At 41.6% G+C, this 12,964-nt stretch overlaps 1 protein-coding gene across 2 annotated transcripts; it reads left to right on the top strand.

Moving 5' to 3' along the window:
* The first annotated feature begins 3,074 nt into the window (after positions 1 to 3,074).
* NDUFAF4 (NADH:ubiquinone oxidoreductase complex assembly factor 4) lies at positions 3,075 to 7,990 on the top strand. 2 transcript variants are annotated; one of them, XM_021545206.4, is made up of 3 exons: positions 3,075 to 3,223; positions 3,695 to 3,792; positions 5,946 to 7,990. In XM_021545206.4, the coding sequence occupies exons 1-3, from the start codon at positions 3,097 to 3,099 to the stop codon at positions 6,258 to 6,260; spliced, it is 540 nt and encodes a 179-aa protein (XP_021400881.1). In that variant the 5' UTR covers positions 3,075 to 3,096; the 3' UTR covers positions 6,261 to 7,990. The 2 variants fall into 2 exon arrangements, with proteins under 2 accessions (XP_021400881.1, XP_085431024.1); XM_085574898.1 differs by lacking the exon at positions 3,075 to 3,223 and adding an exon at positions 3,302 to 3,560 and having other exon boundaries at positions 3,699 to 3,792.
* Positions 7,991 to 12,964: the final 4,974 nt, after the last annotated feature.

Raw genomic sequence — 12,964 nt, 5'->3', positions numbered from 1 at the left:
GTAATCTGGATAGAGGACTCAGTTCCCTGAATCCTAATGATACAAGAATTTGCTCAAGTATCCATTTAGACTGACATCAATTATGAACAAACAACAACAGAAAGATGAGACTAGGAAAACAGTTTCAGTGGTAGAAAATGTGGACAGAATCAAATACAAACCTCTAATGCTGCTGTATAAAAGCATTCCTCATTTTCCTCTGTGGTCGACTGCTGTGCCATTCCCAGACCTCAAATCACAAAGCAAACCTCACCTGCCTCCTCTCCAAAATTCTCCAGCTGGGCAACTATTACCAAAAAAGGGCTCTTATTTCACTGAAATTACCTGCCCATCTGGACTCATATTCTGATTCCTGATCTTTTGAGTAGTAAAGACAGCAAAGAAACTTTAGTAGTACCCACCCACACAGTAACACAAGTTAATGACAGGCTATTCTCCCTTCTCTAAAGCAAATTTTCAATAGGTCAATCAGACTTTTGATGCTAGTTAAATACAAAAATTAATTTTTAATTTTCCACTCAGTGATAGAACTAGCTGAGAAAGAAACAGTACACACAACACATAATCAAAATTGAGATGGAAAACAAATAGATTCAAAGAACAGTCACAAATGTACTTCTTACTTTCCAGGCACCCAGTAGCTTTAGAAATTTCTCTCTTAAGAGGTATGGAAGGATTACAAGGAGATCTAGTGTGGCAGCCTATGGCACACATATATCATGAGAGTTACAGTATTTTTCTCTGATGTGCTGTCCGGTGTTGAGAACAGGCTGCTACGAAAACCTTTTGAGAATACGTGTGTATGAATCCAGCTGGATAGTCTTCTCATGGGCTGTTTTGTTATTTTTGAATTCCCTAGAAAGACTCAGACTCCTTGTTCAAGAAAAATGCATCCCATTTGAAACTCTGTCTAAGATGAATACACATACATTCATTTTTTAATAATCACACTTGCAGATATCTATATGCTTTATATGGAAAACTATCCAACCTCTTGATTACTGATATTTAATATCAATATGATCACATTGGTAAAATACCAAATTATATTAAAAATATTGTTTTCAGTCTCCATTCTTCTGCTTGCTACAGTCTAAGAAACATTCTTCAGAATAAAAATCTTGAACTTTTGATGCATCTTTATACATGAAAAGAACAGCTTTGTGCTATCCTCAGTCGTAGGAAGTGACAGGCAGAGCATGACATCACTCTTTATTTTTAACTGACTGCTTTCTGGTGAATTTTTTTGCTGCCAGTACATATTACAGCAGTGTTAATCACATTCAGGCTTTATGAAGACAGAAGCCCTGTGCTCTGTTTGGTTCTACAAGCTGGGAGTTCTTAGCTTTTAAAGGAGAAACTTTGTTTCAAATTTGCCACAATAGCTGATCGGCAGATGGATCAGTAAGAATACAATTGCTAAAGTACCTGTGAAAGGTCTACAACTATCAAAGGCATCCACGGGGATTTTTCCATTACAGCCACACCACACAGATTCACCACTCACAAAAGTATCAAATCCTGGACTTAAGAACACAGGTTTAGTCAGCAAGTAATTGACTACAGATATTTAATTAAACTTGTCACCTGACTTCAGCAGATTTTAAGTTTCCAATTATCACTGTATCACTAGTCTCCTTAATTCATTCACATGCAATATCAAAAATAAGACAAGGTCAGTAAGCTTATTACCAGAGAACAAAAACATGTTTCTGTTCTCCTACAGACTGTGAGAATCTTTAAAATAAACAAATGGAGAAACTGCATCTTCCTGATTCCCAAAGAGAGCAGATATCCAGCATACACCACCATGTTTATCCTGCCTTGTTTCCACTGCCTTTCTAAATCAATTTGGCTTCTCTCTAAGGAAAACACAGCCATTCATTAATCCAGCATTAAAGCACACTGCAGCCTTGAAACTATCACATCATAATTATTATTACTAAACAATGCTATTAATAGAAGACCAAGTTCTGAACCCCAGGTTTTATATGCCCACAATAATAAGAAACACTAGGTAGATGAGGTAGATGCAAGGGCAGAAAAAAAGGTGTTTCCCACCAAAAAACAAACAAACAAAACATCCACCAAAAAAAAAAAAAAAAAAAAACACAAAACCACACACAAAAAGAAACCCCCAAAACCTACAAGAATGCTGGTCTTTTCAGTGTTCTTCATTAAATTCATTGAAAGTCCCACTTCAGGTCACTTCATTCAGGCAACTACTATCATGAACTAATTGGTGGCCCAGAAGGCACTAAGACTCTGCAAACAGCACATACAAAATTTAAAGCCATAAGGGAATTATTTGTTGGCTAATTCACACAGCAGCTGGAACAAACAAGTCATTAATCTCTCTTGGTAAGACACCTTATCAGTCGTGGCTGAATAAAGTAGTCAACCCTCCGGCTTTACTGCTTCTTGCATCAGGCCAGTAGCTCTTACTCTTTCTGCTTCCCTTTCTCTAAGGATTCTGTATCTTTTCACACACTTCTTGAATCTATGAAATGACTCCCATCTCAACAATTTTTATTCTGTCGACAAATTTACCTTTCTTAACATACACGGCTTAAGGCCTTCTCAACATTTTGTCACAATTAGTTTTCACAATTTTTGCAAAGTCAGAAGAAAGTTTATTTGGTCGAGCTGCAAAAAGAGGGTCTGCACCCTGAAAGCGTTGTGTAGCCCACAAATTCCCAATACTACTGGGGAATAGTCCCTCGCTGCCGCTCCGACCCGTGCCTATCGCCGCCGATATACAAACAGCCACAGTCACGCCATGGCGTGTCCGGGGGCTCCGCCTGCAAAGGAAAGCGTGCGGCAGCCACAGCTCGCACTTCGCGAGCATTCCCGGCGGGAGCCGCCCGGGCCGGGCTCGGCTCACGCCCGCCTTTAGGAAAGGCACGGCAGGACCGCCGCCGCTTGTCTGTTCGCTCGCTTGTCTGTTCGCTCGTCTGTCTGTCTGCTCGCTTGTCTGTTCGCTTGTCTGTCTGCTCGCTTGTCTGTTCGTGTGCCCGCGGCACTCGGTTCATTCCCTTCCGGTGCACACCGCCCCTGCCCGGCGTGCCCCGCGCGCAGGCGCGGCTGGCGGCGGCGATGGGCGGGCGGGTGACCCGCGTGTTCCGGAATTTCAACGTGGAGAACCGGGCCCGCCGCGAGATCAGCAAGGAGAAGCCCACGGCAGCGCCGCGGCACCGCACCGCCCGGCTGGACGCCACGGCCGGTGAGTGCCGGCGGCGCCCGCCCGGTGCGGCGGCGCTGACATTGAGAGCGGCGCGGGCGCGCGGGGCATGCCGGGAGCGGGGCGGGGACGGCGGCAGCAGCGTGAGGGGCTGAGGGAGCGCCCGGGAGCGCTGGGGGACGGCAGCGGGGGCCGCTCGGTGGAGGTGGTTGAGGGGACGGGACCCGGGGGAAGTGGTGGGGCGGTGGGATGGCGGTACCGAGCGTATGGGTGCCGTGTCCCGCCGTGCTGTGACCGGTGACCGGCCCAGCCCCACCGTGCGAAGCCGAGTCGCTAAGGTCAGGGCTGTGGGAGCAATGGCACCCTCCCAAGAAGGCAGGTGCGTTTGCGGGAGCCGTGCCGTGCCGCTGGGGAAGCGATGAGCTGGCAGAACTAACAAAAAGGAGACTCTTTCACTCAGATCAATCGTTTCTTCTTTTTTTCCTTCCCTTCCCTTCTTCTCACTGCCTTTAGATAGCCCAGAGATAAAAGAAGAAGTTCTCAGAAAGGACGATAGGTTCCTCACCTTGCTCAAAGATGTTTATGTCGAGTCCAGAGATCCACCGGTGCAGGTGAGTGCATCTCTCTACGACCCATACCAACATCAGCTTTGTGGTCTTCAAACTCAGCACAAAGGCTGTGTCAAGAAAAATGCTCTCTGTGCATAAAAGTTATCTTTTTTCAATAGATAAAAGTGGTATTTTTATTACTCTTCTATACATCAGTAACATTGAGTGTGTCTGACCCTGGGTTTTGAATGTGTGACAGATTGTAATTATACAAGCTTGTAAATGCAGACACAGTCTTCTTTTTTAGTATTGCGTTGATCTTACTGTTCTTCACCTAAATTCCTTTTTCTGCTTCCTATGAGGCAAGATACATCTCAAGCCTTTTGCAAAGATAAAGTAGTTTGCCAGAAATCATTTGTGGAGTTAGAAGAGACTGGGACTGCTAGGGAGCAGGGATGTGGTAGAGGACAAAGATGTTTACGCTTTAATGGAGTCTTTAACTCCTTTAAATATTGTACAGTGCAGAGACTTTTTTTTTTATCCAATTCATGAAGTGCCTTAGGTTTTTTTCCTACAATATCTTGTGGGTTGTGTGGTCATCATTTCCTTATTGCCACTGGCTGCAATCTTTTACTTTTACTTGAAAGCTAAAGCATATTCCTTCATAAAATGCAGACTGGGGCTCAGTGTCCTCTTTTCCATCATATTTTGCTATGGTTTGTGTATTTTAACTGTTTCATTATTGGACCACTTTATTCCAGCTGATTTATTCAGCAGTAAAATTTTTATGGTCATCTAGCAAAATTCCTAAGTCTCTCTAATTTGCCACTTATATGGTATTCAAGTCCAAAAATATTTAAAATGCAAATAGATTTTCTCAGTCTCTTCCTGAAATTTTCAAGAAATCTCTATCCTTAATTTCCATCACAGAGGTTAGGACTCTAATCTTGAAGTGCTGAAGTTCTAATTTCAGTATCTTTCAATATTCATGTATAAGCCTGTCAAGAGAGATTTGAGAAAAAGCCCAAAGTGGAGCAAATCTTTGCTTGATTCTATGCCTTCTCGGAGTTTACTGCCACAGACTTGCCATTGTGCTGTGTCTGCTTGCAGTTTTTAGAGCACAACTGAAGTGTAATCACAGAGACTTGTGGACAAAGCAATACAAAAGCTTTCTCCCATTCCTGATGTTATCCTGATGACTTTGTGCATTGTGTACGTGATGTGTACACACCTCTGTGTGTGTTTGGGGTGTCTGCCTATGGTAAGTGGAAAAACACCAGCTTGGGAGCCCTGAAGTGGCAGATTCCCAGAGACAGATGATCTTATTTAGAATTGAAAAATCATTCATTATCCAAGCACAGTTTTAGCAAAAAGTAGAAGACATGGAGTGCAGGCCAGACATTCCTTGTAGCTCAGAAACAGACACACACAGGTGCTGTAATATCCACATCAGTCTTCTCAGCAACTGAGTTAATACGGAGTGTCTGTGTAATAATTAGTGGCTGTGGGCTCTGATTACTATATAAATACTTCTAAGTTTAAGAAAGGTTTAATTGTGCCTTTTTTTTTCAGTGTGATTCACTGATTAAATGTTACTTAAAGGAAATATGAGGAAGTGAAAGCTGTTTTGGAGATTATTTGGAAATATGAAGGAACCTTAGAGAAGACAGTTTGTGTGTCTACATGTCGCAGTAGTCATGGCAATTAAATTCCATATGATGCTGCAAAATAGCAGGAAAGCTTGTTCTCTAGACAGAGCAAAAGAAGGAATTTCTTTTAGTAGGAAAACTAAAATTTGGAAACAAAAGGAAAGGGAGAGAGACTACATGAAAAAGTTTTCCAGTGGTATCAGAAGGATACCAATTTGTTGTATGATTTTTTTGTCCCTTCCAGTGAATCAGTAGCGAATATTAGGCTATCTGGATTTACATTTGCCTACCAGAATCTGTAGTCTGCCTTGCATAAAGGGCTGCCAAGCCAATACAACGCTTAGAGTGCAGTGAAGAGAGGCTTTTCAGCATTTAGTTGGGAGTTGACACTCTATGTGGAATGGCTGTGAAAGAAGCTAGGCAGGCTAATCTGTTTTTAAAAAAATGGGGAAAGCTAACAGGAAAAGCTAAACAGAAAAAATATTTACGAAAGCAGTTTAGGTGCTACAGTATGCATAGTAAACAGAACTGCTGTTGAGCTCTTTTTGTTTTCCTTCCCTCGATTAGGTAAAAGATGGAGGTGGTGAACATCTTCCAAGTAAACAGGAAGAAAAGAGACTGACAAAATTAGGCCACTTGGAAGGTCTAGATGTTAAGAAAGTTCCTAAAGGCAAAATTTCCCTTGTGGAGGCTCTGACACTTCTTAATAATCATAAACTTCAACCTCAAATATGGACTGCGGAGAAAATAGCAGCAGAATATAGTCTGGAACTGAAGGAGGTCAACTCTCTTCTGGAATTCTTCATTCCTTTTGCTGTGCAGGAATTTCCTAAAGAAACCAAAAAAGCCATACCAGGCCATAAACAAAAAAAGTTAACATAAAAATATTTGCCAAAACCTTTTGTGATCTCACTCGTGTCTTCATTTTACTCTCAAGTATATTCCATGTCTGGAAATTCTTGATAACGTGTCATCCAGCAAGGCTACTTCCTTATGCCAATGAGATGTATTCAAGCAATTCATTTCTACATTGGATGGCTTCAGTGAAATGCAGCAACTAGTTTGTAAAACAGACTGTGACTAATTTGTGGTACGACAGCATGTCACATAGTTTTGATTACCCCATTAAAATGTTAGGAGTTCAGTTAAAGCATTTTACCTTAAAAGATTGCCTTTCTCAGCAGAGGCTTCCTGGCCTGCAGATAAAGAGATGCTCTGTGGGTGTTGGCTCTGTAATTTCGTGTTGCACTGTTCTTTCAAGGACTTGTTGTCAAGGTGTGTGTATATAACAAACAACTGTATTTCTTTGAATAAGAATGGAATGGTATTTATACTTTGTAAAGAAGGTTAACCACGAGGGCATTTGGAAAATTCAACTGTGTCAATCATAAAATAAAAATGTGAAGCAAGAAGGCCTCTTTCTGATGCTGGAACAGTAATGGCTCATATGTAACTCCTCTTCTACTCTATTCTGATTTAGCTTAAATACCTGCACCTCTCCAAGTGCTGTTAATCAAGGAATTCGTAGAGTGATGATCTTCTGGCATAAGTCTCTTGCAGCAGCCCATGGCATCTGCTGTTTGAGGAATCATGCTTCATATTAATAGGTAGCCAGGACATGCAACTGGATGTATCAATTGGACCTACTACTAGGACTTCTGTGAATGTTTGCCCATCCTGTTACAACAATCCTTTCTCCCGGTGGAAGCCTTGTGTGATCCCAGTGTGGGCTAGATCAGGTCATGTTTACTCACAGCATACATCTAGACAGATGACACAAGGGTGACACGAACTGTGAGGTAGTGCTGGATTTAACCCTGATACTGTGACTATTCATGTCTGTGTAGGTAGGTTTTGCACTGATGGTTAATCCTATAGCGAAACAGGTAAGCTGGGGAGATGGGGCAGCAGATAATCAGAACTGATACTTAAAAATGTATTATGGTTGCCTTCCTTTAAAAACCAAACCCAGAATCTTAATTTTATGCCTGTCACCAAAGACGGTGAATTTAAAGGGTATAAGTCAGTGCCAGGCGTACAATGTAATGTTCTTTTCAAGAACCTTTCTGCCAGGTCTTTGGTTTGGAGTCTGGTAAATGTCCTATCAAGAAGCTGATCAGCTTTTTTATTTCACAGCAAGATTCCTTCCCCTTCTTTGAGTTGGAACACGGTATCTCCAGTAGTTTGCTACAGTGTATTTGGAGGTTAGGTTTGATTCATTTCTGAAGTACATAATGCTGTATGATAGTGGAAAATGACACTGTGCATTGTATAAAAATTCAAAATTGTTAGTCTTTGGATGTGTGGCTTGTCATTTGTCCTCTAATACAATGGGGTACAGAGCTGCACTCTGGAACTAATGCACCCGAGTTATGTACCACATTAAGATTGCTTTGCACAAAATACTGTTTTACAAAATGTTACAACAGAAATATTTAATTGTTTGAGTACTCTTCATCCTAATGTAATATTTAAGGTAGCATTCAGAAAGCAGCTGTGGAATGCATTTGGTACAGATACTACTGATTTTGAAGATGTTGCAATTTCCTGTAAAACTAATTTTATTATGGATTGAAGTTGATTAAAAACACAGTACAACCAGCACCAGACAACAGTTTAACCATGCTTTTTGACCATCTTGATATGTATTTGGCAGCTTTTGTCTGCCTTCACGAAAACTCTTGTGGTGTAGCTGCACCATGACAGTGCTGTGTTTCACTTCATGGTACACTACTGTGTTGCTTACACCCTCCAGGAGCAGGCATGTACTTTGGGATGTGTGGTGTCATCACATTCAGTGCCCCAGCTATACCTTCAGGAGAAAATCCTATCCACAGCTGTGATGATTGCAAAACTCTTCCCTGTTTCTGTGGACCCAGGATCTCTTCCTTAGAATATATTATCCACAGTGGGAAAGTAGATGTCGCACAGAAGAGCTGGTGTAGGGATCTGTCTCCCTGCAAGCAGGTGAACTTGTGGCCCAGAAGGCCTCTCTGGAGCAGGGTAGTTCTCTGGCAAAGTTGTGTTCACCCCAGGAAAATTAGATGCAATGCAATTTGTCAGCACAGATTCTTCTGCTGGCCACCTGCCCCACCTGCTGGGCTGTGTCAAACCAGTATTACAAAGGTATTGCCAATGGTACAGGATCACATGAAAATTTGTACCATTATCTATCCAAATCATCTGAGGTCTGACTATTTAGTTTTCACTATGTCTTCTGATGTTAGATCCCCAGAGCTCACAAGAGTCAGGAGCATGGTTCTTTCCTCTACTCTGGTGGGAAAGCATGATCAAGCCCTCCAATGCTACTATCCTGTCCCATGTAGGATAATGACCACAGCATGTGTGTGTGCCTACGATGTTCCAGTATGTGTTTGAAGGTAATACTCTCTTTAGGGTTGATGTATGGAACAAGACTATTTTCACTGTTGCATCTTCCTTTCTTCCAGTTTCAAGGGACATTTTACTCCTCAGTTATCTTGTCTGATCACTAGTTTCTAATTGGAAGAATAATGGTATTTTCTTTACACTTGAAATATGGTTTTGTCTGTGTCCCTTTGTGTCTATATCCCTCTCCTGTTTGGCTGTCAGCTTAAGAAAGAAGTATTCTTCAAGCAACTATTTTGAAGAGGTAATTATGGGAAATTTGTGGGAACCTGCAGTTCAGTTTTCAGGTACTTCTATGTGAAGGATTTTTCATGTCTCATTGACATGTATATGGTGAAACAAATTTAGCTCAGGTGGTTTTGGCCACCATGTAAAAACATTACATTTGGCAGGGAACAACCTGTCTCACTCAGACTGCTGTGTTATTATGGAATTAATGTAAAATGTGTTGCAGGTACATTGTGAGCCTGCAAGGGATTTTTTTTCATTTATAGTGTGGCACACGGCTGACAAACTTCTTATATGTGACATTATTATACCAGTCCTTCAAACATCACTGAGTAAACCCCAGGCCTCTTTGAGCACTGATACAGAGTGAAAACACAGGAGCAGGCTGAGCGTCATTTGATAATGAAGATTACATTCCTGGTGAGTCATAAAATTTAATTTCTTCAGGGTAGTTTCAGCAGATATACTGGAATTCCTGGCTTGAAATTTTTTGAAGAAAATTTCTTCAGTGGGCGTCAAGTAGCTAACTTACTCAGGTTTTCTTGGGTATAGTCCTCCTTCTCTAGTCTTGTTCTGCCATTAAGTCTATTCCCAGCCTTCTGCAGCCAGTCTTTGCTGCTATGAAAACAATGCAGTTACATTCTTTCTCTGTTCTAGATCACATGCAAATGTTGGTTGTATTCCACCCTTTCAGTAACAACTGAAAGCAGAGCTTTTTTGCCTTCTAAGAGTGGCACATCTGCTGAGGTAAAGATGAGAAGGCAGTACATTTTGTACTGCAGAACTTATGAATAGGACAGATTTTCAAAAGGAATTTAGCTTTGACATCTTCAAAAGCTACTCTCTAGGGATATGTGAACCCAAGTAATCTGTCTCACCACATGTGTATTAATTATAGCTTGGTTCCTGCAGATTGATGGCAACATAGCAAGATTGGAGCTGTGAGGCAGGACTGAGTTTTAACTCTGCTCCCCATGCAGTTTAGTCAGAGGGACCTTCAGTAAAAAACGTGAGTTTTCTGTAGCCTCCCAACACAGGGAACTTGTCTTTTAAGCTGCCTTTTTTTGCTCAAGGAGAAAAGTATATGCGTGAGGTTATATTAAACTTACAAAATGGAAAGTCTTATTTCTGTATTGAAAAATCAAAGCTCAGGTAGTCACATAACAAGAACAAAATGCAGAAGTTAAAAAAGGTGGCTGTCTCATTTTGTAACATGTGAGCATCATGCTTGCATGTTTGAGATTGCATGAAGCTTCACATTTTGTAGTCCCTTTATAGAGGAGTTTCCTGGCTCTTAATCAGATGGTGCCACTGTTGAACTGACAGGGCAGGCATGACCAGAGCAGGGGAGCTTCAAGTGCACACAGATTTTGGTATTTGAGACTGTAGCAAGTTGTACACCGACTGATGTGCTATTTTCAATCAAAACACCCCCTTGGTGCCTGTTATTAAATCTGTTTCCAGCAATCTACAAGTCCAGTGAATTCTGTTAACCTTTCACAATTTAGGTACTACTGTGTTGTTACCAGAGCAAACTATTTTCTCCTGAAAAAAGCCACAAATCCCATGGATTACATTCTCTTAGAAACTTGAGACTCATTTGCTTGGTCTGAAACAGAGAATGATGTACACAGCAGCAGTGGTAACAGCAGTACGTCTCTTGCATCATGCTGGAGGGAGAGCACTGTGGTGCTCTTGTGCCTCTGCAGGGTGGACTGGGATTTGATGTGTCTGCCACCAGGAAAAGAATTTAAAAAATAAGTCTGCCAAGGTAGTTCTTTTATGACTATTGTGCAAAATCTCCTTTCAGTGTGGGTTACTGCAACTGCAGAAGCTGTTTTTAGGTGAGATTTTTTGGCCTTCTGAGAGGAGTAGTGCTGCACTGCCCTGGAGGGAAGCAACTGGGGCCAGACAGACCCCACAGTTATCTCCTATAAGGACTCCCCACATGGGAATAGAAAATGCATGAGTGGCATGAGGTCACTGTTTTTAGTAAGCTGAGGGAAGTGATGGTGTGTTTGCATGAATCTCTAACAAAAGTCATTCAGTGGCACCCACACCTGGAAGCTGGGATCACACAGGGACTGAGGAATCCCACTGCTGAGTGGGATGAGTTACATGTGGTGCTGGTGAAAGCTAGAGTCAGTCCTGCCAGGGCTACTGGAACTGGAAGCCTGAAAGTAAAGTCACATCTGGAAGCACACAGAGCTTGGGGTCTGGAGAAAGGACAACAGACAGCACTGGTAACCTAGGTGCTCTGGGAGTGCAGAGCTGGTTATAATTGCCTGTGTTGACAGAGTGAAAAGAGATAAAAGGGGAGTCTTTGAGACATTTTCTCTGACCTGAAGTATGTCCTTTTGTTAATTGCACAGGGCTTTGTTCCAAAAAAAATCAACACAGTTCGTGACTGTGCAGAGTGTGAAGTAGAGGCAGAGCAATGAAGTAGGGGCAGAGCACAGTAAGCTTGGACAGTCAGATCCTTGTTCAGCTGCCATATGTATGGGAGTCGTGCATTGCATGTCACTCTTCCTTGCCCTCTGTCCCAGTCTCTGGGGTTCACAGCACAACACTGTGGCATAAAGGATGCCACAGGCTTGATGGTTAGGTGTCCCCTTGTAAAGTGAGGCTGTGGATTTGTATCCCTCTTAAGGTCAAGCAGAACTGAATGTTAGGTAGAACCTATCTCAGCAGTCTCCATGCCCCCTAAAAGCTGGAACCTATGTATCTCAGTTGCATAATTCCTCTACACAGTGAATTTTCGTCACAACAACCAAGCATAGTGGGGCTCAATTCCCTCTTGGTGGGGTTCAGATGGGGCAGTGGTAGGGGCTACAGCCTGGTGGGCAGGAGAAGGGGCTCACTGCTGCTCAGGGAGGGAAGCATTCTTTATCACCCCACCCCTTTCCAGTGCTACAGCCCATGTCCTCTCTTTTTGCTATCTCGGGCAATTGTCAGACCACTTGATGAACCACTTTAATTCATTAATATGGCAGAAAACAAACAAAAAAAAAAAGATATCTTTATAACTGATAAGAAGAAACTCTTTACCATTCTCAGCATCAGTGGCTATCCTTTGGCTGGAGCCACCATATATTCAGCTTACTGGACATAGCTACAGGGAGAAACAAGTTATTACAACTGGGCATGTTTTTCTTGCACAAAATTTAGGGGAAAAAGGCTGGACATACAGATATACCAAAATGCTGCTATGATTTTTTTGAAATGCATTATCTCTAGGTTATTTATTTGAAAAGCATATTGTTAAAACCTTTTTTTCTTTTTAAATTTTAAAAGCATATTTAAGTGTGGTGGTATAAGATGATATTTATTTCTAAGAACAGTTCAAACAATACAAAATATTTTGTTCAGAGGCTCCTTTTTTCCTTTGGTCACTCCCCAAAATAAATGCTAAGACTTGTGTTAAACAAAGTTTGTCACATTCTAGTTACTACCATTCCTACCCTTACCTAAATCCAGTCCTCCTCATACCCCTCTACTTTGCTGACAAGCATCATCTATCAGGTTTCTAGTCCTGTTTCATAGCTAGGCAATTGTGTACATTGAGTGAGGCTGATTTACTGTCTACCTAAAGCTATAGTGAAACTGGAATAAATAGAAAGCAAGTGCATTGAATAGCAATGAATCAGTATAAAACAAGCTACTGAAGATGTCTTCAGGAAGAAAAAATGCCAGACTCATGCCTTTGCTTCTCTTTAGAGGAAGAAAGTGGAAATAAATTTCATACTATGTTCTGCCTTTCTCAATTAGCTGTCACCAGTTAAATATTTCCTTTGTGGGAACAAATTCACAGCTGTCATCACTTAACAAAGATAAATTCTATCAGCTCACTTCGGCACATGCAATTCTTCAATATTAAACCCTTTTTATATTGCAAAGTTTTCATTAATGTAGCAATTTGAGAAATGGAGCCATTTTTCTTGTGACTCTCTTAATAGGTTGACATTTAATCA

This window comes from Lonchura striata, chromosome 3, assembly GCF_050655825.1.
Source record: "Lonchura striata isolate lonStrDom1 chromosome 3, ASM5065582v1, whole genome shotgun sequence".
NCBI classification, from domain to species: domain Eukaryota; kingdom Metazoa; phylum Chordata; class Aves; order Passeriformes; family Estrildidae; genus Lonchura; species Lonchura striata.
Note: the sequence above shows the minus strand (reverse complement) of the source record. Positions and strands in the feature narration are given on the sequence as shown.

Coding starts and splice junctions, on each gene's coding strand:
- NDUFAF4 (XM_021545206.4), top strand. CDS start 3,097: ATGGGCGGGCGGGTGACCCGCGTGTTCCGGAATTTCAACGTGGAGAAC. Junction 3,224..3,694: donor CCGGCTGGACGCCACGGCCG/GTGAGTGCCGGC, acceptor CACTGCCTTTAG/ATAGCCCAGAGATAAAAGAA. Junction 3,793..5,945: donor CCAGAGATCCACCGGTGCAG/GTGAGTGCATCT, acceptor TCCCTCGATTAG/GTAAAAGATGGAGGTGGTGA.